The sequence below is a fragment of the Glycine max genome, chromosome 12, assembly GCF_000004515.6.
Source record: "Glycine max cultivar Williams 82 chromosome 12, Glycine_max_v4.0, whole genome shotgun sequence".
In the NCBI taxonomy this organism is placed as follows: Eukaryota; Viridiplantae; Streptophyta; class Magnoliopsida; order Fabales; family Fabaceae; genus Glycine; species Glycine max.
Genome location: NC_038248.2, coordinates 40,694,348 through 40,721,226, shown reverse-complemented (window position 1 = coordinate 40,721,226; position 26,879 = coordinate 40,694,348). Strand labels below are relative to the sequence as shown.

At 30.3% G+C, this 26,879-nt stretch overlaps 2 protein-coding genes and 1 pseudogene across 2 annotated transcripts; 1 reads left to right on the top strand and 2 right to left on the bottom strand.

The window, feature by feature from the left end:
- The first annotated feature begins 23 nt into the window (after nucleotides 1-23).
- On the top strand, nucleotides 24-7,128 carry LOC102661765 (receptor-like protein 56; annotated as a pseudogene).
- Nucleotides 7,129-8,708: 1,580 nt separating this feature from the next.
- On the bottom strand, nucleotides 8,709-11,045 carry LOC100818058 (protein trichome birefringence-like 42). Its single transcript, XM_003540460.5, has 5 exons — nucleotides 10,695-11,045; nucleotides 10,209-10,383; nucleotides 9,920-10,098; nucleotides 9,665-9,823; nucleotides 8,709-9,084 (listed from the first exon to the last, which is right to left on the bottom strand). Exons 1-5 carry the CDS (start codon nucleotides 10,940-10,942, stop codon nucleotides 8,814-8,816), a joined length of 1,032 nt encoding a protein of 343 aa, XP_003540508.1. The 5' UTR covers nucleotides 10,943-11,045; the 3' UTR covers nucleotides 8,709-8,813.
- Nucleotides 11,046-15,812: 4,767 nt separating this feature from the next.
- On the bottom strand, nucleotides 15,813-21,495 carry LOC100817531 (protein trichome birefringence-like 41). The gene is made up of 5 exons (XM_003540459.5): nucleotides 20,946-21,495; nucleotides 18,704-18,875; nucleotides 17,392-17,567; nucleotides 16,899-17,057; nucleotides 15,813-16,280 (listed from the first exon to the last, which is right to left on the bottom strand). Exons 1-5 carry the CDS (start codon nucleotides 21,368-21,370, stop codon nucleotides 15,989-15,991), a joined length of 1,224 nt encoding a protein of 407 aa, XP_003540507.2. The 5' UTR covers nucleotides 21,371-21,495; the 3' UTR covers nucleotides 15,813-15,988.
- Between the last annotated feature and the right edge of the window lie 5,384 nt (nucleotides 21,496-26,879).

Below are 26,879 nucleotides of genomic sequence, written 5' to 3'. Positions count from 1 at the left end.
AAAGTTAAAAAAAAAAGAAAGAAAAGAGGGTGAGATCGAGAGAGCTATATATAGACCGATAAACGGCATTGCAAATTGTAAAAAAAGTACAACAAGTGTTAAAGTAAATATTCCAGATGGAGATGTGTAGGAAGAAACAGTGGTTAGTATCAGTATTGTTGGGAGCAATAGTTTTGAGTGACGTGTTAGGCAATAGTAGTGGTTGCTTCCAACAAGAGAAGGCTGCGTTGTTGGATTTCAAGGCTACTTATCATGGCAACGACTCATTGAAGCTGCGTTCGTGGGTGAATGAGGCAAAGAGCAATTGTTGTGATTGGGAACGGGTCACATGTGATTCCTCTTCTGGTCACGTAATCCATCTAGATCTTGGAAATTTATATACAATTGCTGAAAGTGAAATGGTACCACTTGTATATCCACCTGCTGGTGAAATGGGACCATATCCGTTGTCCATAAAAATGCCTCTATGGCCATCTCCATATTGTTCAAAGCACACAAGCCGTTTCTTAAACTGGTCCTTGTTTCTACCCTTCAGGAAATTGACAAGTCTCAGTTTGTCCAACTCTTGTTTGCTGGGATTCATTCGGACGGAAGGTATAATTTTATTATTAATATTATTTTAATAATTCAAACAATACTTATTAGGAGTACTATTAATGAAAAGTTGGGTATCAAGGAATCAGATTCAGTTTGTTGAAAAAAAACCCAGATAAATGTGTTATAAATTCTTTAGTTGATTCCCACAAAAAATACTTTTATTTTGTTTTGAACATGAAATTGTCTTGGACGTGGATTCGGGATGCTGAGACAACCATGCACCCTACCATTTATTAGCATTTAATTTGCCATAGTTCACTTGCTCCACGGTGATATTGTTACTGCATCGGTTAATGAGAATTGTTTTATATTCCCAATACTCCTTTCATTTCAAATTGATGGACGTTTTAACCTTAACAAAAATTCATATTAATTGTTGCTTTTAGTTTTAATAAAACTTTTATTTTAAATTTAACTCTTAATAAATATTATTTTCTCGGTCCTTTATATGAAAATTAAATAATTAATTTATCAACATCAATAAAAATACACTTTAATGACACTACACCTTCACCATAAACTTTATTTTTATTCTTAAAAATACACTTTAAATTTTCGTAGTTATTAACATTTAATGACACTACACCTTCACCAATAAATAAGCATCACTTCTATTGTTAATGGATTAATAAATGTGTCTTGTTAATGGATTTTACAAAATGAATGATAAAAAAATTTTATGTTGTACATGAATGCTTAAAGTGAATATTGAAGTAAAGTTTCAGATGACAGCAAGTCAACATTGAAGAAGTTGGAGACTTTAGATCTCAGTTTCAATTATCTCAATGAGAGCATAATGGAACTTGTGGGCGTTCTCCCATCTGTCAAGAATTTAATTCTTGCTGCTAATTTTATCAGAGGACCCTTTTTGAAAGGTATGAATGCAATTATATATGTACGTAATTATATGTTTCACACTTGGAGATTTCTACACATCTAATTTGCTTTATTTTTCCTTCAATTCTAAGAATTATCACTTTTACCAAACTTGGAAGTGTTGGATTTGGCTATTAATCTGCTCGGCAATGGCAGCCACTTTGCAACTCAAGGTACATATGTATGTGTGTATGATGCTACTTTTGGGTATCACTCATAGTTCAAACCACCATTTAATTTGTTAAAGTCATGATGAGCCCATTATTAGTATGGAGTCTTCATAAAACAATTACAAGTAGAATTTTACATAATTAAAAGAATGATGTATATAAACTCTTATTTCATAAGTTAGTTTTTAAGTCAAATTAGATCTAGACTCAAATTTTAAGATAGTATCAAGAATTTCTCCAGAGAAAAATAAAAATATTTCTTATATATATTACTTATACCATGTGAAAGCAACAATATAATTTCATAGGATCATTCAATTGAAATGATACATGAAGAATATAAGTCATATGAGGAAACAAAAAAAAACTATCTCAAATCATTTGTTATCGAGTTATTATTAGATTACTAACATATGTTTAATCTTAAGAACTTTACATTCAAAAGATATTCCATCTTTAATGCAAGGTGTGTATGTTGAAGATCTCACCTTAGCCTAAGAACATCTGATCTCATGAATTTGACCTAAACTAAAATAAGATGATATTCTATATTTTAAAGGATAAAATTATTTGTCTTATCTCTTTATTTTTAAAAGAATGTGAGTTTATTTATTTATTTTTTAAGCAGAATGTGAGTAGATTTATAGATTATGGTCTACAACAATTTTTTTATTACTACTTTAAGTAAAAAATTAATATTGTATATTTATCATTGACGTAAATTTGAAGTAATCTTTCAGATTATAAAAACAAGTCAACATTGAAAAAGTTAAAGACATTAGATCTCAGTTTTAATTATCTCAACGAGAGCATAATGGAACTTGTTGGTGCTCTCCGATCCATCAAGAATTTAGCTCTTGCCGATAACTTTATAGCTAGACCTTTTCCGATAAAAGGTATGATTGTACATAACTAATTATATTTTTAACATTTTTGTGAGTTCGTTTTGCACATTCTGATTTGATTTACTTTTTCTTCTTAGAATTGTCACTTTTACCAAACTTGGAAGTGTTAGATTTGAGTATGAATCATCTTGTTAGTTCTGTCACAACTCAAGGTACGTACGTAACTTTGTATCAATTATCAGATTAAAAAATTATTTTAACAAATGTAAGAAAATTCCAAAATTTCTCACAGGACATAATTATAATCAATACTTGTTAATTATAATTAATTCCTTAAGATCCTCGATTGTTTGCTCATATTCATCGTGTAATTCGACACTGTCAGTTGACAACACAATATTGTCTCTGCATAACTTTTATTGAGACTCATGCAAAAAACCACACATAAATTGATTAATTTTACACGAATAAAAATTCAATTTTTCTTGTAGCTATTTTCAATCACTTTGAATAATAGATTATAAAAACTCACTTTACATCTTAAGTTTGAACGTCCTCAGTGTTATCGTTCTACACACAAAAAATTAAATGATTTGATTTATAAAATAATTTTTTTGTTTGAAAAGTTTTAAATGGAAATTAATCTTTTGTTTAGAATGATTTTAATGCATATGTGTATTTAAGAATTTACTCAAATTATTCTGTAAAAAAAATAATTTACACAAATTAAATTTTAATATACGTAAGTTTAATTTCCTTTTAATTATTTAACTTGACAATTTCATCTTCATTATTAATTTTATCTACGTCATTAAATGTTTCAGACGTCAAATAATGATTTATAAATCAATACAAATCCATCCTAACTCTAATTTTTTGAATATAAAAAAACAAATCCATATTTTACACGGGGTTTGTACGGACAGATATATGCTGTTGCTGCATTTTATCCAGTTTCAAAAGTCATAAGGCAAAGAAATTAAATTTTTTATATTAAAAGATTGCAATAGAAATTATGAATAGACTGTAATACTTATTTTGGGTTGAAAGAATAGACTGAATTATTACACTTTCTAATAAAACTCTCTATTTTTTTATACTTTTTAATTAAAAACTTTCTATTTTTTATTCTTTAATACTCTCCCCATTTCTTTTTATTGTCTTTTATGGTTGTTATGTAAAAAACAAAAAAAAAAAAATATAATAAATTTTATTGTTCTTAATAATATGGTTGAGATTTTTTATTTTTACTTTACAACAAATGCATATATGCAAACTAATTAAATATTAAATAAAAAGTAAGAGTATAATTTCCAAAAAAGAGTATTTAATGCTATGTTGATCTTTAAAATAATCAATAAATAGAAATAAAAATCTTTTAAAATCCAACAATGAAAAAAGAACGATGGAGTATTAGTAAGCATTTTCCTTTTAAATTAGTAGATACTATTATTAATTACTCCGTCCATCATAAAATAATTTTTTTCCTATACTGATTTATACAGATAAAAAAATAATTTTATAAAATTAATCTTATTTTATCATTAATTTATTTATAAATTTTATTGTTCAGTATTAATATTATAAAAGATATAAGTGAAAAAGATAATTAATATTACATTAAAAAATTAAAATAATAATTATTTTAGAATAATTTTTTTATACGAAAATTATAACAAAACAAAGAAGTAATAAATTAATTAATGATTTCAGATATCCATTCCAGCACCGAGTTCTATGGATTAAAGAAGTTGAAGACACTCAACTTAGCTGACAATCATTTTGACAAGGGAATATTCAAGTCTTTAGTTGCTTTTCCCGCTCTCAGATCTTTGAACCTAGATTTTAATCCAATCAAAGGGGATCTTGATGACAACGGTATTTTCTGCCTACTTGGTTTCCCTTAGATATTTATTTCATTTCTTTTATTATTATTATTAGATATATATTTCATTTCTAGTGCATATAAATAGTTATTTTTGAACAATATTGTTGAATAACTAAGAAGAATAGCTTTGTTGGCTCCTGTTATATATCTAATGATTTCGTTATAGAATCATTTATGAAATTAACATGGATTCGTGTATGTTTGTTGAGAAGGATGTTAGAAGTTTGTAATTTGCATTTGCTTACTAATAGTTTAGAAGAAAAAGCATCAGGATTTTACTGTCAAGTTGTAATACACTTTAACAAGGATTTTACGTGGTTCTTCTGCTTTGGTTGCTGCATTTGAAATGTGAATTAGGAGTTCACAATAATTAAGCTAATAACGTCTCTAAATATATCTCTTTTCATTCTGGTGAAGTTTTGGCTAATCTAAGCAAGCTGGAAGTTCTTCTACTAAGTAATTCAGGTATCACCGGATATTTCCCTAATCAAGGTGAGGAAGTATAAAAATCTTTAATATTATCCTTGTCTATTTTTTATTTAATCAGCTATCCTTATCTATTATTTATATGCTTTTTTTTTTTACTTCCTACGCTCCAAATCTACTTTATTTATGCATTAAGGAGCCTCAATTCATTGGTTGTTTCTTCTCATTATTTTGAATCTAGGTTTATGTAAAATGAAGCAACTTCAAATGGCAGCACTGTCATATAATAATTTCGTAGGAACTTTGGATCCATGCCTTGGCAATTTGACATCACTTCAGAATCTTGATCTCTCCTTTAACTTCTTAAGTGGGAACCCGGCACCTTTTATTGGGCACCTTGTCTCTATCGAGACTCTTGAAATATCTTTCAATGAATTTGAGGGCATATTCTCATTTAACATTTTTAGCAACCATTCAAGGCTCAAGAGATTGCTAATTGGCGATATGAAAGTTGACACTGAAAATCCGCCTTGGATCGCACCATTTCAGTTGGAGCAACTAGCAATTACCTCTTGCAAGTTAAACTTACCCACAAAAGTAATTCCAACTTTCCTTTCAAATCAAAGTAGCTTGACAGGTATTGATTTATCGGGTAACAACCTAGTTGGTAAATTTCCCAGCTGGTTGCTTGTGAACAACTCAAATTTAGAAGAAGTGGATTTATTTCATAATTCTTTCAGTGGACCTTTTGAACTACCCTTTGATCTAAATCATCACATGGACAAAATAAACACCTTGTCCTTATCAAACAACCAGATGCAAGGCAAGCTCCCCGATAACATTGGATCCTTTTTCCCTCATTTAGTGAATTTTGATGTCTCAAACAATAATTTTGATGGGCATATTCCAGCTTCAATTGGAGAGATGTCAAGCTAGCAGGGATTGTTTTTGGGGAATAATAATTTTTCTGGCAATGTGCCTAATCATATTCTTGACGGATGCTTCTCATTAAAAACATTGATGATGGATAGCAACCAACTCAATGGAACACTGCTGAGTGTGATCAGAAAGCTTAGACTTGTCACCTTAACCGCATCAAGGAACAACCTTGAAGGTGCAATAACAGATGAATGGTGCCAACATAATCTTGTTAAGTTAGACCTATCTCACAATAAATTCTCTGGTACAATACCCTCTTGCTTCGAAATGCCAGCGTACTTGTTCTTGCAGGGAAACAGTCTTACTGGCACGATACCTGAAGCATTAATAAGCAACTACTCCCAACCAACTGCCATAGATTTTAGTGACAACAAGTTTATTGGAACTATTCCAGATAGCATATATAAGCTTTGGTCTTTAAGATTTCTTTTATTGGCAGGTAATCAGTTGCAAGGCCAACTTTCCAGTCAGGTATGCCAACTAGAGCAAATCAATATCTTGGACCTTTCGCGAAATAACTTCACTGGATCTATACCTCCTTGCTTCAGTAGCATGTCATTTGGAAATTTTACTATACCCTTGTATAGTTTTGATAGGCGTAAACGATTTGTCCCTAGAACTGATGTTGCAGAAATGCAACTCACAACAAAAAATTTATATCCTTCATTCAAAAGTGACAAATTTCAAATGATGTCAGGATTAGATTTGTCATCTAATCAATTGACAGGAGAGATTCCACGCCAAATAGGAGATTTGCATTACCTCCATTCACTCAACTTATCTCATAACCATCTACATGGATTGATTCCAGAGAGCTTCCAGAAGCTAGAAAACATAGAGAGCTTAGATCTTTCAAATAACAACTTGAGTGGACAAATCCCTATTCAGTTACAGGACTTGAACTTTTTATCTACCTTCGATGTTTCCTATAACAATTTGTCAGGCAAAGCACCTGATAAGGGACAGTTTGCTAATTTTGATGAGGACAACTACAAAGGAAATCCATATCTTACTTGGAATAACAGTAATAGAGGCAGTCTAACAACGCTCCCACCACCAAGTACTGCATTGCATGATGGAGAGGAAAATGACACTGCAATTGATTTCACTGCTTTCTGTTGGAGTTTTGCTTCATCCTATGTCATGGTACAAATAGTGTTGGTGACAATCCTTTGGATCAATCCTCATTGGCGGAGACAGTGGTTTTATTTTGTCGAAGTGTGCCTTCATAAATGCTTTGGTCAATTTCTTGAAGATGTGTTCTACTAGAAAGTTGTGAAATAAATTGTTCATGCATGTTAGATATGTTTAATTTTAACAAGAAGTGATGGTGCACGCTACCGTATGGGAATAATGTAATTTGTTTGGGATATTTAATTAAGTGCCTCAAATTCTCGTAATGTATTTTGATCAATGATTACGTAGTTTTCTTTTATTCAGTACATCAATTATATATTTTTTTGTGAGATCTTGCCATATTTTTGCTAAAAGGACAAACACTTGCATATATTATGGTTTGGACTTTGGATTATAATTGTAAAAGTTCACTCTGAAATAAAGTCAGGCATTTACTTATCCTAGATTTATGGTACAGTCATATGTTTGTCGGTGTAAAATATTCACGGGGTATACTATTGTTATTTATTTATTATTATTTAAAAATTAAAATCTTAATATTTTACAATTTCTAATGACTAAAAACTAACGCTGCTAAATCTTTATTATGGATGATCAACAACAAATTATACCTTACGTGATTAGAATATAGTAGTTTTCATCAGAGCAACCAAGGCCTCGTTGACTGTACAATCTAGCTTCAACAAGTATCTCATCACACTACTGTCGAACAATCTTTATGATTAATAAAAGACAAAAATGAATCTGCAAAAGCCACTCAACAGTGCAAAACCTTCTATGTAGAGGGAATTATACAATCAGGCTTTGTTTTCTTTCTGCAGCGATGCTGAGTATATCTCATGTTAAGCATCTGATATCTTAACAAAGGACTTACTTGTGAATTGTGAGTCACCTTATAGTTTTCACTTTACAATGAATGTAGTTAATCGTTTTTCAATACAGGGTATCCCCCGTCTTGAAGTAATGAAATACACTATTAAGAACATTATAGTTCAAAACAAGATCTAACGATTTTAACATTCAACTTTAATTGTCCACTCTTAATTTTGTTTAGCTTTGAATAAAAAGTTTATGTAAAAAAGATAAAAGAAAGAAAATACTAGATAGTAGAAGAAAAAATATCCTTAGAAATGGAGAAGGTCTAAGTGTTATTAATTTCGAAACTGGAAATTAGTACCATAAACGGTTAGATAGCATCTGACATATTTTTTTTTTTAGAACAATAAGAAATAATAATGTCATTTTTTAAAATTTCATCGCAAAGATTAATATCAAATTCATAAAAAAATTAGAAGTAAAAAAAATACAAGTTATTTGTCTTCTTGACTAATCAAACATAAATTAATTTATTAATTTATAGATCATTAGATTTCGATCACTAAAGAATAGAGACTTTACAAATAAAGTCAAGAATTGACATTTCATTTCTGTCATTTTATATATATAGTTATAATTATCTGTGTCAATATGTCTTTAATGTAATACCAGGAGGACTATTAGCTAATGTATACCACCTTATAAGATTAAAATATGGTATAGATCAATTTAAAGAGATCTACATAAACATATTTTATCGCGGACCAAAGTATATAAAAATATTTCAAAATTTCATTAAAAAAACAAAATCTCTAATTACATTGATTAAGAAAAAGATAAATCATAAGTTCCATCGTAACTAAGATCAAGGTATGCAAATGTTTCAGATAAAGGTGTCAATTCCTGTCTGCAACTACGTTTTAAGATTGGCGAATTTGCAATTCTGCTAAATTTGAAAGCAATATTAGCTTTTGGGGGGCTGTAGAGTAACATGGCATTTTTTAATATTTCGAATTTAATTAAAAGCTCATATTCAAATTTATGAGAGCCCTATTTCCTCAAGGGCAATAAATAAATAACCAAGGATAACATAAATAAAGGACAAATGAGATGAAGATACTAATAATTTCCAAAGAGAACAGCATACAATATTTCATTCCAAGCATCAGGAACACCAGCCAGACACCAGTGACTGCAGTCATCAAAAGAAGTGCCACGCCCTGTGTAGATAGAGGGGTGACCATCCCTCCTCAGTTGTGTGAGCAGAGTGATGTCTAGCAATTCTGCAGGCTTTGCCATGTTACTTATAACGCTCTTCACAATGTCTGCACCAGGATATGGTGGCATTGGTCCTTCATCTGGTTGAGTTTGCCTTAGGCACCCCTTTTTACTGGAATATTCAATTCAAAGAAACAAAAGAGTGACTTCTTCACTACAATTATATAACAATTACTAATCATAATAACATATGGGGCAATCCATTCTTTAAAAAAATAAAATCACATAACATATGGGGCATTTGTCTTGCTATTTCATACTCATTTAAAAACCAAATGTATCAAAATGTGTTGCAATCTCCACACCCTACCCAATCCATATTCAAGTAAAAACTTTGAAGCATAAAACATAGCAGACGGGCATGGAATTTTTTTAATCAACCATTAATTAGGGAATCGATGATTTAGATTGTATTTGTAATTAGTTTTAGATTTTATGTTTATTTGATTTTTTTATCAGCACTTTTATTTGATTTTATACCATTGATTTTCTAATCAACCATTAATTAAGAAATCAATAGGTTAGATTATGATTAATTTTCATTTTATCATATGTGTAATTGATTTTATCATAATTTTTAACCTTGACTATCTGATTGACAATGATAGATGTACTTTATTCACCTTCTTACTTTAAATTAGACAAATCCAAAATTCAATTGGAGAGAAACCAAAACCAGCCATAAAACTTACTCAACATGGGAAGCAGCGATTCCCTGAAACAAGACTCTAGTCTTTGAAGGATCAATGTTAGAATCAACCCATTTAGCCCAAGTACTCAGCCCAATCTTGAAAGCTTCCATGTGATCCATTTCCTTTCTTAATTCATTGCCCACTTGAAAGTAATCCCACCTACAATAAAACATTAAAATGATGTCATTAGCCACATGGCTAGCACCTCTCATAAACGCCAAAAAAAGTGGTTAAAAATTCAAAAAGCTTCATTACCCTTGAGACTGTCCAGTGTGAGTCCACCAATGGTAGGTGTTGAAAATCAAAACATCCACTTCTTTCCACTGGTCCCCAGAACTAATGCTATCCAATTTCAAAATTCTACCTCTTTCTTTGTCATGAACCAAATCAACTAGGAACCCATTTTTCAACCACATGATTGAAGCTTTATATTCCTATAACCCAAAAAAAACACACAAATGGACTAGATTATTAACCCAATAAAAAACTACAAAAGTTCAATACTTTCCAGAAACGAAAATGTAAAACTGAAAAGAATCACTACCGGAACTGAGAACACCAAAAGTTCCTGTGTTTGACTTGTTAAAGTGTAATTTGAGTTTGGGACTGCAATGTGTAGCAAACAAGTGAGTGACTGCCACATGTTGTTACTTATGGAGTCCCCCACAAACATTATCTTCTTTCCTATGCTTCTCTCCAAGAACTTCTTACCATCAAACCTGTTAACCATTAATACCATTTTCTTGTAAAATAATAATAATGATATCATTTGGAGAGAGAAGAAAAAAAATTCAAATTTGAAATTCAAGATGCCATCTTGCAAGTCAGAAAAAAATATGTTTAAACAAATATGGCAAATTTCCATGTGATTAGACAGTACAAAGATACCATACCACATATTTTTCATGGAAAACAATCATTCTGAAGCCAACACAAGATTAAAACTCGATATTACTGGATAAACGAAAAGTAACCCGTGTCAATTAATCTACGAGCAAAAGTAAAGTTGAATGAAAATAAACAACATTACCTTGGAAGATCACAACCAGAGGGCATCCATCTATACTTGAGATAATCCTTATCAGGCCTTGCATATCTTGAGCAATCAAACCCAATGAAGGGACAGTCCCTTGAGGCATCATAGAGAGGGTGTAAGGAAGCTTCATCAATGATCCATCTGCCATGAGAAAAATCACATCCTTGTGGAGAAGGAGTTGCCACTGCCCATACAAAAACAGAGGCTAGTATCAGAGGCCTCAACCACATTGTGAACACCATATTTGAAAATTGTACCTTATGAGACCGCGTGAAAAACAACGTTTGCGTTTTGTATTTTATATATGCAAAAAAATGTGGTTGGTCCCATAGGCGTGTCTAGCTGTAGCTTTATTGAAAATAATATTGGCAGAAATTATTTTCATATATAGTTGCTGCATCAAATAAAAGTTAACCAGCAGCCTTAACTAGATCCTGTGATCTGATTTAATTTCTCTATAAGGAAAAGGGTGCGTCATATAACGTAAAATGGGGAGTTATTTCATGTATGAGGTAAAATGGGAAGTTATTTTCCTCAATTAACTAAACCATTAACTGTTAAAATCATCTATGAAAATATAGATACATATTTAATAAATTATTAAATAATAATATTTTAACTAATAATTGTAATTTGTTTTACTATTGAATACAAATATATGGTTACATGTTCAAAATAATATATGCAGATACGAGAATGAAAAGGAAAATAGTTCATAAATTTATATATAAATAATTAAAATCTTTTTAAGGATAAATAATTGAGATTTAAAGTCCTAAGATTACTTAAATTAATAATATAATGTATAATATAGTACATACTCTTCCTGTTGTTCAATTCCAAATACAATATTGCTCAGGCACAACTTTAATGATCAAGCTTCCCTTCAACCTTGCCGGGCAAATCATATACTTAAAATAACAATCAATTATATCAATAATCAATATTATATTATAAAAAATTCTTAGTTAGTAAATAGATGTCACGTGGTGGTGTCTTAAGGAAGTCTAGTTTAATTCATTAAATAATATATCTGAATTATTATAAACTATTTAATACCTAAATTTAATTCTTATGGGTGTGATTATTTGTGATTGTTTCATAGATTATTAGTTAATTCTTGAGAATGAAAGTATGGAAATATATGTTTGTGACAAGCTTTGAAAAACTATTTTAGGTATTTTTAATTTTCAGAAAAGTTGCAACTTTCATTTAAACCGTACTTTTATACATTTTTATTCCCGTGAAGAGAATAGAAAAATAATATTATCGTGGGAATAAAGTGAAGTTATTTACTAAAATACAAGTAACTTCTATTTTTACCCTTATGAGTCATACAATAAACAAAGGCAGTATACACCACGTACACGTGGATGCTGTAGAGTGTTGCATGGATTATTTTTTTTAAAAAAAGAATTTGTATCATTATTTAGTTAAATACTTGTTTTTATTATTGTTAGTAAATCCAATATTTTTTAAATGAAAGATTAGGTCCTAAATATAAGACAACTTGAGCAATCATACATATACCTAGAAAACCATTTTCTTATCGGGACCTAAAACACCATTTAATGTATGTAGATAATGTAAATTACACATCAACATTAAAAAACCCGGTGCAAGAACACTTAACTGCATAATGCTTATTTTTTCCTCACTTTAATTAACAATTATACTATTATTTTTAAATTAATACCAGATAATCATTCAAAAATAATAATAAAAATCAATAGAATTCTCACATTCAAATTGAATTTGAATTTGCAGGCTATTGATTTACTAAGAGTCACGCACACAACAACTAAAACCCAAAACATTGATTCGTGGGCTTTGTTAATGGCAACACCGTTATTGCTAAGATACCCCCTAGATTCACAAAAATATGCTTCATGTTCATCATAAAACAAAATGGAATCGTTTTTAAGAATTAAGAACTCAAATTGGAATAAAATTAAATAATTGAAATTTAGAGAAATTTTATAATAAGAAAGCTTCTACGATTAAGGGTTCACATAATGATTTTTTTTACTGCAACATAATGATTTTCTATTGGACTAGTTTTCTTACCTAAGCGTAAATTTTCTATTGGACTAATAATAAGAAAGCTTCTACGATTTTCTATGATTTAGAGTTCACATAAGAAGTCATATTTATATTATAAATTTTGTAAAAAAAAATATAACAAATAAAATTGAGAAGAAAAAAGAGCAAAATGTAATAAAATAATTATTGTACTACAAAATAAGCAAAACAATTTAATAAAAATTATTGTATGAATTTGTGGTATAAATAAATAACTCAAAATCTAATAGCTATGTAGTCATCACAACTCTTTATTTTTTTTTTAAATTCTATTCTGGACAGGTATGTTAAAGTAATTACTTCATGAACTTAGATGGATCGAATGATTGCAAGAAGAATGAGAATAAATTATTGGGTATATAGCTTGAGGAATTGATCGATACATGTATTGATGTAAATGTACCTAGCTTATATTTGATTTGATTAGAGAGAATCTCACCGACAAAAGGAGCTAAATTAGTTTTGTCAGTTTTAAATTTCGATTGGGGCACGGCAACAACCAACATATGTACATGCAAGTGTCTTCCCGTGGTTGACAATCAAAAGAATTAGATTGATGATTATAGGACTTACTTAAGAATCTCTATCTCCTACAAACAAACAACTCATCAGATTTCAGATCTATTCAAATAATTTAAAGAACAAGAAAACAATTTGCTGTTTATCTTAGACGTTAGGTGATCAGGTTCACATTCTGGTCCCGGTTACAACAAATATTTAAAACTCAAGAATTTCACAATTACACTTGTGTTATAAAGGTTATCTTGTCTTATCCTAATCACACCTAAAAAGATATAAAATGAGTTAGATGATTAAGAGAGAAGATAAAAGAAAAAATGTTGTAGGTTCAATTTCCTCTAATGACAAAAACTATCATTTTAACAAAATTAACTTTGTCGATCAAAATAATCCTAATCACACCCAAAACACATTAAAAAGCAAAACCACCTTAGAGGACATAAGGGTTAATAAACCCGACCCAACATCACGCTCAACATAAGTAATAAATGCTTAAACATATGATCGCACATCTTTTTATACGAAATATAACCTATACATCGTCCCATAGAAATTTCGAACCACCAACTCATCTTGAGAATATCAGTTCTTATGACTAGGTAGCTGAAACAATGTCTGACCTCTACTACGATCAAGAAAGAGAAATGATGAGAAGTATGGTATGAAATCGTACTCCAGAGAGTGACGATAGGATTAAAGATATGTTGCGACTTGACATATCGAGCACATACAACCACGCATATCATACCATTTATGAGAGAGACATGATTGAGCTCGCATAGTGGCATGACAATAAAAAATCGATATGATTATCACACATGAACAATATTATTGGAGGGTATCGTGTATAAATAGAGCTAAATTGCATGACTCATCTCAAGTTCATGGTTAAGCAGAGCTAGGGAAAGACGTTGATGGTGGTTTGAGCTAGAACCCTCCACCCTTTCTCCTTGGTGTTTTCCAATGTGAACATAGCTTAACGAATTTTTCCGCCAAACACGTCTATAAATACTGAATCCTTTAGATATGAATAACTTCACTCATTTCTCACTATTTCTAAAACACTTTTTGACTTAGTGTTAAAATCTCTATAAGTATCACTACAATTCAAGATCCACCATAACTTCCATCATGTCATTGACTAGAATCCCATCTCTCAGGCTCACATCACAAGTTTAAAAAGAAATTAGGGTGGTGTCAAAGGTGTGATCATGTTTGTCAATAGTTGACAGAGTACTTAACAACAAAGTATATTGAATTAATTGTTAGAAAGTAAAAACTTTATAGCGTGTAGTTGATTTTGTTTTTATCATGAATCAAAGATCATTGGTATCTTCTAATCTATTGGATTAAAGGCGATACATGAATTAAGAGAATTTTACATATAAAGAAATCAAACATAAATTATTTCATTAAATATGTTATTTTCTCATATATAAAGATAGTGTAACTTTATATCATTGTTCCAATCTCATGAGTTCTATAACATGTCGTTTGTTAGTGTGTGAATTTATATGCTGATTAATTATTATATTTTTTATTGGTAAATATTAGTAATTAGTATAATAGAAAATCTTAATCTAAACCATTGTTGTGGCAATCTGAAATGGAACTGCTAGTCTTCCGTGTTTTTTTTTTTGTGTGAATACTTGTCTTCCTTTTTAGTCACAATTAATATTGCTATCATATTTCAGGTTACTTCTCTATAGATTTAATTAAAATACGTTGAAAATGTAAATATTTTTTTGTACTCATTTAATTATATAGAATAAGCTTATCAAGTCTGAAATTACGTCCAATAAAAGATAGCATTTTCTTTCTTTTGAATTTTTGAATTCATAAACTTTTGTCTGTTAGCTATAATCTTATCTATTTTTTTATCCAACAATATTTGTTACTCTTTTCTGTATTTATATCTTCACATTAGATAAAGCAATAACCAATTCATTCAGTTTCCAAACTCAGAAAAAAAATCATTCAGTTCCCTACTTTTATTTATTTATATTATGTATCATAAACTTATTAACTTTCATAGTATAAACTTAACTTTTGTCTGATTACTTAAAAGTATAAAAATCTATACAATGATAGTGCTTGACAATTAATCCTTTTTTCTCTATATTTCACGTCATTTTCTATTGGCTGTCATTTGTCACTGGGACTTTATGTTGTTATGATGTTATTTTCATGCACACCCCAGCATCAATAGCGCTTTTAACAACAAGCGAAAATTTTCGTTGAGACTCACCTAATGATCGACCACACTTCTTTCCTTAAAGACAGACGCAGTAGGCTATCACTATGGCATCAAATTTTAATCGCTTTAAATTCCCATTTTGTACTTAATTTTGTAGCAATCGGCATTCCCCTAGATTTCGCAAATTAAGAAACAAAAGTTCCCTGCTCGAATACGTTACAGGCTTTGGTTCAAATTGGTGATCAAGTAATTAAATTTTCTTATATAAGATTGTTGGGAGGAATAAATAGATAGATAGGTGTATGATGTATGACTTTGTGATGAATTTTTTATTATTATTATTCACTCTAGGCCACAAGGCACATTACAATTAATCAGGGTGTGGTCTATTATAGCCAACCCAGTTTTCATTTTTTTATATAAATTTTTGTATGATTAAGAATCGACTAAACCCCCCCCCCAATCAAATGATGAATAAAAAATTTAGCCATCAAATAAGGTTGTAAAGTATCTCGTTCCAAGTATCTGGAACACCAGGAAGACACCAATGGCTGCAGTCCATTCCGGCGGCTCCATTGAGACCATAAATGGAAGGGTGGCCATCTTTTCTGAGCAGTGAGAGGGTTGTGATGTCAAGCAGAGTGACTGGCTTCCTGATTGTGCTCAGCACACTCTTTAACACCGCCACGGCCGGTGGCAACCCTCCGGGATAGGTTGATCCCGGCACCGGTGTCTTCTGCCGGATGCAGCTCGTTGCACTTGGTTCGTTCCATAGGCTGCCACTGAAATCAGTGTTCAAAGAAACATTGTCATGCATGCCCCAGTAAATTTTGTAGGAATTTAATTAGTATGCAATGAAAGTGTAAAGATATATATATTGCACGAGTTTAAAATAAAATTATACGTCAACCAATTAATAAAAAAATATTCTTTAAAGTATTTGTCATAAAAATTAATAAACTTATTATATATAATTAATTATGATTACACGATAATTTTATACATAATATATGTATAATTTATTCTTTGTACATTATCATCCATTATTATTGATAGTAGGATTGGTGATAATTACTTCAATAATTAAGTCAAACATAATTTCTAACTAGTTGATAATGTTAAAAGATAAATGTATCAAAATTGAACCCAAATTTGTAATGTAATCAATCGTAAACTTTTATAGATTGGATCCAAATGTTTAAGAAACTTAATACTAACAAGCATACTAATGCAATGGGGTGTTTGGAAAGTTCAATCATCATTCAGGAAAAGTTTGTTTCTTGTAAATTTTAAGCAAATCAAAGTTTTGGCAAAATCTCTTTTTTATGATGATTAATTTGTTGCTATTCTTTGAGTTTTAAATAACAAATGATAAAATGGATGGGCTTATGATTACTTACTTGTAGTGAGATGGGGAAATTCCTTGAAAGAAGACTTTCACTCTCGTAGGGTCGACGTTGGCGTCTACCCATGCACCCCACGTCTTAAGTGCTATTTCAAAAGCCCTCATCCGATCAATGTCTTTATAAGTATGACCTCCCAATTCGACAAAATCCCATCTGAGAAATTCATCCGTTAATAACAACAAACTAAAACAATGATTTCAACTTTAGATAATTTTATCTATAAACATGAAAATGGTAATATTTAAAGAGAAAATACATTATAAAATGATAATTAATTATTTTATGCCGGTATCAAATTGCAATTAATTATATATAATAAATTTATTGATTTTATAATAATTACTTTAAAAATCATATTATTGATGATTGATGATTTGCGATGAATAAGTGTATAAAAAAAAACATGATTATTAAACTTATATTTAAATGTATTTTATTTAAACTTGATTAGATGCTCCCAAAATAATTCATTTAATTAGAAACTTACGGTTGAGTGGGTCCTCTACGGTACCACCAGTGCCATGTGTTAAAGATGAGCATATCAATCCCTTGCCACAGCTTGCTTCCTTGTATTGAATCAAGCTTCAAGACCCTGCCTATATCCTCTCTGACAACGTCAACTAGATACACGTTCCTATCAAGCATCACTTTAACCCTATACTCCTGTAAATAATAATGAAAATAATAAATAATGAAGATTCCCTAAGATAAAGATGAAGTGGAATCAAATAATGCAATAAAAAAGCATGGTGGTGTCACAAGTCACAACATATACCCATCACAAAATACCAAGTAATTTTGGCATGCGTTTGATATGAAAAGAGGAAGCTTGTTTTTGAAGATATATAGTGCCCTACTGCCCTTATAGTTAGAATCTAGCTAATAGACAATTGACCTAAGGTGAAATTTTTTCCTTTCACGTCACACACAACCTCCTCAGGCCTTGCAATTGAAAGCTTTTCAATCCAAAATAAGAAAAACATCAAACAGAAAGAAGTTGGAGTTGCAACTAGCATGTGGCAATAGGAGGACTTGACCAATGTAAAACAAATGGAAGCCACAAGTGACTTATAAATATGGACAACCAATTAAAGGGACCACTTGTGACTTAACCATTGCGCATATTTGCACCTTACCCCACGTTGCCCATCCCTCATGGTTGCACTACAAACAATTTCTTAGACCATCTCTTTGCAAAAGAGATTCTTCCCCCACTTTAATTAAGAAGACAGATAAAATAATGATGATGTGTATGACCACTCTAAAAGGATACAAGTTAGATGCAGATGTTCTAGTGTTTCTATTCATGTTCTTAAGTTACAACTGGAATTTTACTGTCCCAATTTATATCATGAAACTCTGTATAAGAGTAATGATATGTTTGGTGAGAGAAATTAAGATAGAGAGAAAAGAAAATGCAGATAACAATATATTTTTCTTTGTTTTGTTTGATTAAATAATAAAATTGACTTCTAAAAACAAAATTTCAATTTACTTTACTTTATTTTTTTTTTCTTTTCTACTTCTTTCCTTCATTACAACCAGATACCTTTTAGCCGTCATTTAATAAAAAAATATTATATATAGCAAAAGAAAATTGACAGGAATTATATATAACAAATTTATTAGCTTATAATTACTTTAAAATTTATATTGATTATGATTTTTTATTAATTTAAGTATAAATTTAATAAAAATACATAAAAATTAAACTTTTGTGTCGAAATTTAAAATAAATTACGAAAATGAAATGTTAATTATAATTAATATGATAACATAATGAAAACTACAAATCATACCGTAAGTGTGAAAATAGAAACATCTCCAACTCTATCCAAAGTATAAGGTGAATTGGGCACTGCTGAATGAAGCAAGCAAGTCAAGGACTGCCATTGATTCCTGCTCAGTGAATCTCCCACGAACATGATGCTCTTCCCCCTCATCTTCTCCAGAAAATCTAGCCCGTTAAATCTACAACATTCAAACATCGGAAAATTAAAATAAAATTAAAGTTTTTCAGAAAAATAATGAATTGTCAATTGTGGTTATAACTTTCACTTTTCAGAAAAGTTAATGAAACAACTACATTCGAAACGTCAATCACTGTTATAATTTGTCGCTGAATTCACTTTCCAGTTCAAGTTGTCTTCATTTTTCTCGAAAAGCGAAAAATGGAAGTACTCCCTCAGTCATAATTATCGTGTGAAAAAGCATTATCTTAAAATAATTATTATTTTTATTTTTTAATATAATATTAATAATGAATAAAAGAACATATAAACAAATTAATATTTATATGTTTTTTATGAAATAATCCAAGAGAACCATTCTTTTTGGCGGGACGAATGGAGTACAAAAGGAAATGAATGAGTTTCTGAATCAACCGACACTTTTTTTATTGGCGCAGTAAAAAAAAAAAAAAGAATTGGAAAAACATGAAAGTCAAAATCTAGTGAAATGTTGGTTTGTTTGTATCTGACATGCCGCTAAGCACTTTTCCCTAAAGAGCTGCCAAATGGCTTTTATGAGTGCACGTGAAACTGCGTTTGCAACCAAAGCCAAACATTCGGAACCTCTAATTCCCCGCTAATGTCTTTTTCATTTTTTATTTTTTTAAATTCCCTATTATTTTACAGGCTGGATGGTGGGATCATTCTAAAAAGGTCACATGATATGCTATATTTCACCAACAACGAAATCAACATTTTCAAGTAGATGATTTGTAGAAAGGAAAATGCTTGAAGTTATTAGATCACCATTAGATTATTTGAGAATAACTGTAAAATATTATTAATTATTGAAAATTAATAATTTAAAATTATTTATATCATTTCTTGAGTTCAAACTAAACTATTAAAGATTTTTTTTGAATAAATCAAGCTAATATTTCTTTAAATTTATATATAAACAAAAAGTGATTTTATAGGTCAGACTTAATGTTATCATTTTTAAAATACTTTTTATTTAATTTTATTTTTATTTTTAATGATTTTTTAATTCATGATAATACATTCTAATAAAAAATATTTTAATTGAAATTAATAAAATTAAATAATATCAAATTAATTATTTTTATTTATATATGAGTTCAAAAAAATACTAATAAATATGAGGACCACGTAAAGTTATATATATGAATTGAGAGTAATTAATTACAGTACTTTTAAGAATAAGAATACTCAATAACTGTCGATTTTATAATAAATATTTAAAAGCTTATCAAGTACTACTAATTAATGTATATAACTAATATTAATATTAATATTTAATGAATCTTAGTATAGTAGTAGTAACTTACTTTGAATACTAATTGGTGCTCATGAAAAGAAATCGGTTACCAAACCTAATTCTTATTGATGTAAAATCACGAAAAAGTATAACACTGTGTTATTTAAAAATAAACAATACTTGGTACTTACAACAAAAAATATATATTGGGTACTTTTGTTTTGTTCTTTTTCAATTTTATGAATTCTATAATTATTTTAATTTTGTAATTCTGATTAATAACTTAACTTTCAATATTTAATAAAAATATTAACATGACATTTTGTTACCATGCTGTGTTAATATTTCTGTTAAATATAAAATTTTAAGTTAATGAATCAAAATTAAAAAACTAATATAACACAAATCAAATTTGCAAAAAAAATTATAGAGAAGATATATAATTAAGCCATTATATTTATATACTACATATAACTCTGTTATTTTGCTGAACAATATATAACTCTCATAATCATAAGAGGTGTTCAAATAAATTTATTTATGAATAATTTTTTTGAAGAAAAAAACTGAGAAAATATTTTAAAATTGGCATATAAAATGAAGGTAGACATTAGGCATGCTGTTGTGAACGTTGATTTAAGACTAAACCAAAAACTCTGCCTCAGTGGCAGAAATGGACAAGCAGAACTGCAGAAGGTTATTTTATTTGAAAAGAAATTTCTATTTTATGATTTTTTTTTTTTAAAAAAAAGGTGTATGATGATAGAAAAGAAAAGGAGGCAATGGAGAATAATAAGAGGGTTAGCTACTAACCTGAGTAAATTACAGGCAAGTGGGTGCCACCTATAGCGGGTGTAAAGGAGATCGGGCCGTCCATTCCCTTTGCACCTGAACTCGCGCTCGATGAAGGGACACGTGGCGGGATCATAGGGCGGGTACGATTCGTCCACCACCCACGTTCCCGTGAACACATCGCACTGCGCATAATCCAAAGCCGAAGAAGAACCCTTTCCTCTCACTTTCGACAACAACAACCCATGAAGAAGGAAGAAGAACAGCTGCAGACGACAAGAGACAACACCCTCACCCATTTTCTTAATCTCTCTCTCTTGGGTACGAGGAGAGACAAAGAATATGGTAATGCAGAAGAAAGGGGTATGGAGAGGGTTCTTTTCTCTCTGATGAGTTATGAGTATTTGTGTTGTTCTATCCACTAAGCTTGTGGCATTTATATACATACAACTAAGTGCGGCTGCATGTGTTTATGCAAATTGAATGGGGACACTCGAGAGAGAGAGAGAGAAGGAGTTTTTTTTTTTTTTTTTCTTTTTTTCCTTCTACTTCTTCTTCTTATTATCATTATTAAATGATGTGTGTTGGTTACCAACAAATAATGAAGCCATGAAAGTGAATTGGGGCAAGTGGAAACTTGTGGGGTTCTTTCTCCTTGCCGAGGTGAAACTGGATTTTCATGATGCGTTAATTTGATTGTCAGAGTTTAAAGGGGTCTGACTCTCATAAAGAGTTCTACTTTTACTTTATTATTACCTCCTATTCATTATATAAAAAATAAATAGAAGTGTTTTTTTTATTCAATTCTAATTATAATCAACATGATATTTATTATTTTTAAATATATTAATTATTGCATTAATTTTCTTATATATTTTATTTAAAGTTTATTAATGAAATATTCAAACATCTTTTTATGATAAAATAAGAAACTTTTTAACTTTTTTTTTAAATAAGGGTATTTCAAATAATATTTTATTTTTATTTATTTAATTAATAGAAGGTGGATTTTAAATGCACATTTATTATTATTTATTGGGAGGGAGAATAATGTGTTTTAATGATCATTAATCAATATATGACTTTATGTATACATTAATTAGTTATCATGTAATCTTTTTTTTTAAAAAAAAGTATTCATTTATTATATTATATATAATGCTTTTTTATATATAATCAATTGAAATTAATACAGTTTAATCTTTTATAGAAGATAATCCTATTTCTAATAAGTTGCAAATTAATTCGTTCTCATACTAATAGTTGTGTAAGAAGAAAAAAAATTGTCTAAAAATAATTATCATTTTAATTTTTCAATGTAATATTACTTATTTTTTTCTCTTATATCTCTTATAATATTAATGGTAAGAGTTTCAAAAATAAAAAAACTGAATTAATGATTATAAGTTTAATTTATAAAATTATTAATTTTTTATTTATTTATTAATTTTTCTTTTTCTTTGTAAAACAACTTAGTATGATGATTATAATACAATGGAATGAGTAACTAAATTTCTTAATCATGATGAATTAGTTTATTAAATCTTATAATAAAGACTAAAGATAATAGTACATTCATTTATATTTATAAGACTTAATTATGTAATTCATTAAAAAAAGTGATTTTCTAGAAAATTAAGAAAAATTATTAGTTTACATAATAACAATAAATTTATCTTAATTTTATTTTTCTAAACTTAACATTATCATAGATTGGATATTATAAAAAGTAACAAATATTAGTTCTAATTTGGGTTTTGCAAATAGGAATGAAAGTAGTATAAAGTAAGAAAGTTTAAACCCACTTTTTCCATCCAAAATAAGGACACTTTAGATATTTTTTTAATTTTTAATTTTTTCATTTACTTAATAAATCATATTAATTACTGTAAAAATATCATATTAATTAGTGTCATATTTAAATTATAAATGCACACGTATTATTATTTGTTAGGGAAATAATAATAATAATAATAATAATATTTAATAGTGTCATTTATGAATATTATTTAATTTTAGGCATTCATTAATTGATTATTATATATTTATTTATCATATAATATAAAAACAATATTGTCTTGATTCCATTTTACATCCTTTGGTGGTTATGATTGGATATGAGAGTAAGATAAAAAAAATCAAATATAAAAAAAAGCATGATAAGTTTTTAATCCTATCTAGTGTTTGGTGTGCTCCATATAATAAAGCAAATAATGCCCATAGGATATAATATTGTTGAAAAAACCTCTAATAAGTCCTAAGATAAGGATACAATAAAATATATAAAGTGGGAGATAATTCTTATTTTATAAGTTAATTTTTTAGATTAAATTAAGGCAAAATTCACATTTTACTTGTGATCTAAAACTTTTTACCGGCATTATACTTATTCCAACCACCTACATCCGCCTTCGGATGAACCTTTCCCCTTTTTTGATGTAGTTTTAGGCATTCACCGTCCCCAATCGAAGCTCTGATGCCTTTCTAGACGGTGACCCAACCACCAACATCGCTGTCCATCGATCTACACAATGTTGGTGATGACGACCTCATCAAAGCTCTAACCCTTTCTCATGTTGATAGTTGGTTAGATGATAATTGATAGTTGATAATTTTAGAGAATTGTTTTAGAAAGAAGATTATTTATTGATTTCTTGGATGATCAATTACAACATACCAATTGTCTATTTATAGGCTCAAGTCACCAACCTCTCAATGGTGGTGAATATTTCTATATTATTTTAGGTCTTTTTAGAGTTTTCATGATAGATTAGTATCATGATAGTTCTAGATTCTTCTATCTTATACATATACTTATAGTTCTAGATTGTTCTACCATATTCATATACATTATAGTTCTAGAATATTCTAGAAATTTGTAGCAATTTCAACACTCCTCCTTGATGCAAATTTCTGTGACTCTGAGTATAGCTCGTAATTCTTCAAATCTTGGTCTCGACAACGTCTTCGTGAATATGTTTGCAATTTGATCTTCTGTTCTGCAGTAGTCGAGTTTGATCTCTTTAGTTGCTCCAGCTTCTCTGATAAAGTGATACTTGATTGCTATGTGTTTTGTTCTGTTGTGATGAACTGGATTCTTCGTCATTGCAATTGTGGATTTGTTGTCGTAGTTGATTGTAGTAGGCTTAATTGCAATTGCTGATTTGTTGTCGTAGTTGATTGTAGTAGGCTTATCTTGTTTTCCTCTCATGTCTTCAAGTATCCTACAAAGCCATATAGCTTGACTCGTTGCTTCAGCGGTTGCCACGTACTCTGCTTCTGTTGTTGATTGTGCTACTGTAGCTTGCTTCTTCGACGCCCAAGAGAACATTCTCGATCCTAGTAAGAAAGCATAGCCAGAGGTACTCTTCATATCATCTGCCGAACCTGCCCAATCATTGTCGGTGTAGCCAAGTATTTCTTTTGGTTTCGGTAGTATACCATATAACGAACTTTTTTGTTCCTTGTAGATACCTCAAAATTCTTTTTCCTGCTCTAAAGTGTATTTGACTTGGGCTTTGCATGAATCTTGGAGTAGACTCTAGTGATGAGTGTTCTTGATCTTGTTGTTGTGGTGGAGGTGAAGGTGGTTCACCTGGGTCTTCTTCCTCAACTTCTTCTTGAGGTAGTTGAGCGGGTATAAGAACGTTCTTCTCCACTTTTTCTTTATCCCAATTCCAAGAAGCGTACTCATCAACTTCAACATGTCGACTGATAACGAGTTTCTTAGTTTGCAAGTAGTAGACACGGTAGCCCTTAGAGATATTGTTATACCCAAGGAAGATACCTCGTATAGTCTTGTCTTCAAGCTTGTGCCTCTTCACGTCTAGAATATGAATGTAGCATATAGATCCAAAGACCCTTAGGTGATTTGCTGATGGCTTCTTCCCGTTCCAAGCTTCAATTGGAGTCTTGTCTTTTACAGACTTAGTTGAACATCTGTTGAGTATGTAAACATCAGTGTAGACTGCTTCAGCCCAGAATGTGTTAGGTAATCCCTTCTCCTTGAGCATCGATCTAGCCATTTCCATAACTATGCGATTCTTTCTCTCGGACACTCCATTTTGTTGAGGAGAATATGGAATTGTAAGTTGTCGTTCAATGCCTTCATCCTCACAAAATCTTTCAAACTCGCAAGAGGTGTACTCTTTGCCGCGATCACTTCTTAGTACTTTTATCTATTTTCCACTTTGATTTTCAGCAAGGGCCTTGAGCTTTTTGAATACTCCAAAGACTTCTGATTTTTCTTTTAGAAAATATACCCATGTCATTCTAGAGAAGTCATCAATTAATGAAGAGTATGAAGTACCTGTTGTTCTCATGTGATGGCGTCCTCATTGGTCCACAGACGTCCGTATGTATCAGCTCCAATAGATCTTTCATTCTCCATACTCTGCTTGTTGAGAAAGGAAATCGGTGTTGCTTACGAAGGAGACATCCTTCACATACTTCATTGACTTTGACAGACTTGTCAATGCTTTTGAAAATAGTCTCATCCTTGGCCATGTGATTGTTACATCCACTATCCAAGTACCAGCTTCCTCCCTTTTCTTTTATTGAGTCTTGAGTGGCATAGAACATACATTGTTCTTGATCATGCTCCTCTGCGATATTGGCTTGATGCCTATTTTTGTTGCGACAATTTTTCTCTATGTGCCAGAACTTCTTGCAATGGTTGCATTGTGGCATATTACGGAACCACCAATTTTTTTCTGCATGGCCTTGCCTTTTGCATATATTGCATGGAGGATTTTTATCTGTTTTGTTCTTAAGGAAATTCCTAGAACCTTCTCTTCTTCTGGAAGTTTCTCCATAATTTTTCTTTCCTCCATTTTCTTTGTTTTGGGGCTGAAATTTAAACTTTGACTAGAAGGAATTTTCAAGTGTATCTTTTTTAATGCCTATACAGTCTTTGCTTATATGCTTCAAAAGAGCCCACAAGTTCCTGTCTCTGATAGAGTGGACAAATCTTTGATTTCCTCAGTCGTTGTCACGATTGGGTCAAACTTTTAGGGCATAGTAATTAGAATTTTCTCAACAATTTTCTTGTCAAGAATATCTTCCCCAAAAACTCTCATTTGATTAACTATTTCTTTAACTTTAGAATAGTAATCTTTAACTGTCTCAAACTCCTTCATCTTCAATAGTTCAAAATCTCTTCTTAGAGATTGAAGTTTAACGGCACGTACCTTAACACTTCCTTGAAACTCCTCCTGCAATGTGTTCCACGCTTCTTTGGCAGTCTTAGCTCCCATAATTCTTGGGAAAATTGGATCAATCACCGCTTGTTGCAAGGTGAACAACGCCTTTGAATTTTTCTGTTTATTTTTCTTCAACTTTTTTTCTTGAGATGCATTAAGAGCTGAAGTATCCGTGGAAACAGTGAAGCCTTCTTCTACTATGTCCCATAAATCTTGAGATGAAAAATATGTTTCCATTTTAACATGCCAGAAATCATAATTTTCACCATTGAAGATAGGGACAAAAATAGTTGACGATTGAGTAGTGTTATCCATAGCTTAGAAAAAATATTATTGGAGTGAGTTAATAGTACAAAGGAAATTTTTGAAGTAGTTGGGAGGATTTTGGAATGGTAGGTAGGTAATATAACTAAGCCCAATGTATGACCGAACATAGCTTTGATGCCACTGTTGATAGTTGGTTAGATGATAGTTGATAATTGATAGTTTTAGAGAATTGTTTTAGAAAGAAGGCTATGTTATAGATTTCTTGGATGATCAATTACAACATACCAATTATCTATTTATAGGCTCAAGTCATCAACCTCTCAATGGTGGTGAATGTTTCTACATCACTTTAGGTTTTTCTAGAGTTTTCATGATAGATTAGTATCATGATAGTTCTAGATTTTTCTATCTTATACATACACTTATAGTTCTAGATTGTTCTACCATATTCATAAACATTATAGTTCTAGAATATTCTAGAAATTTG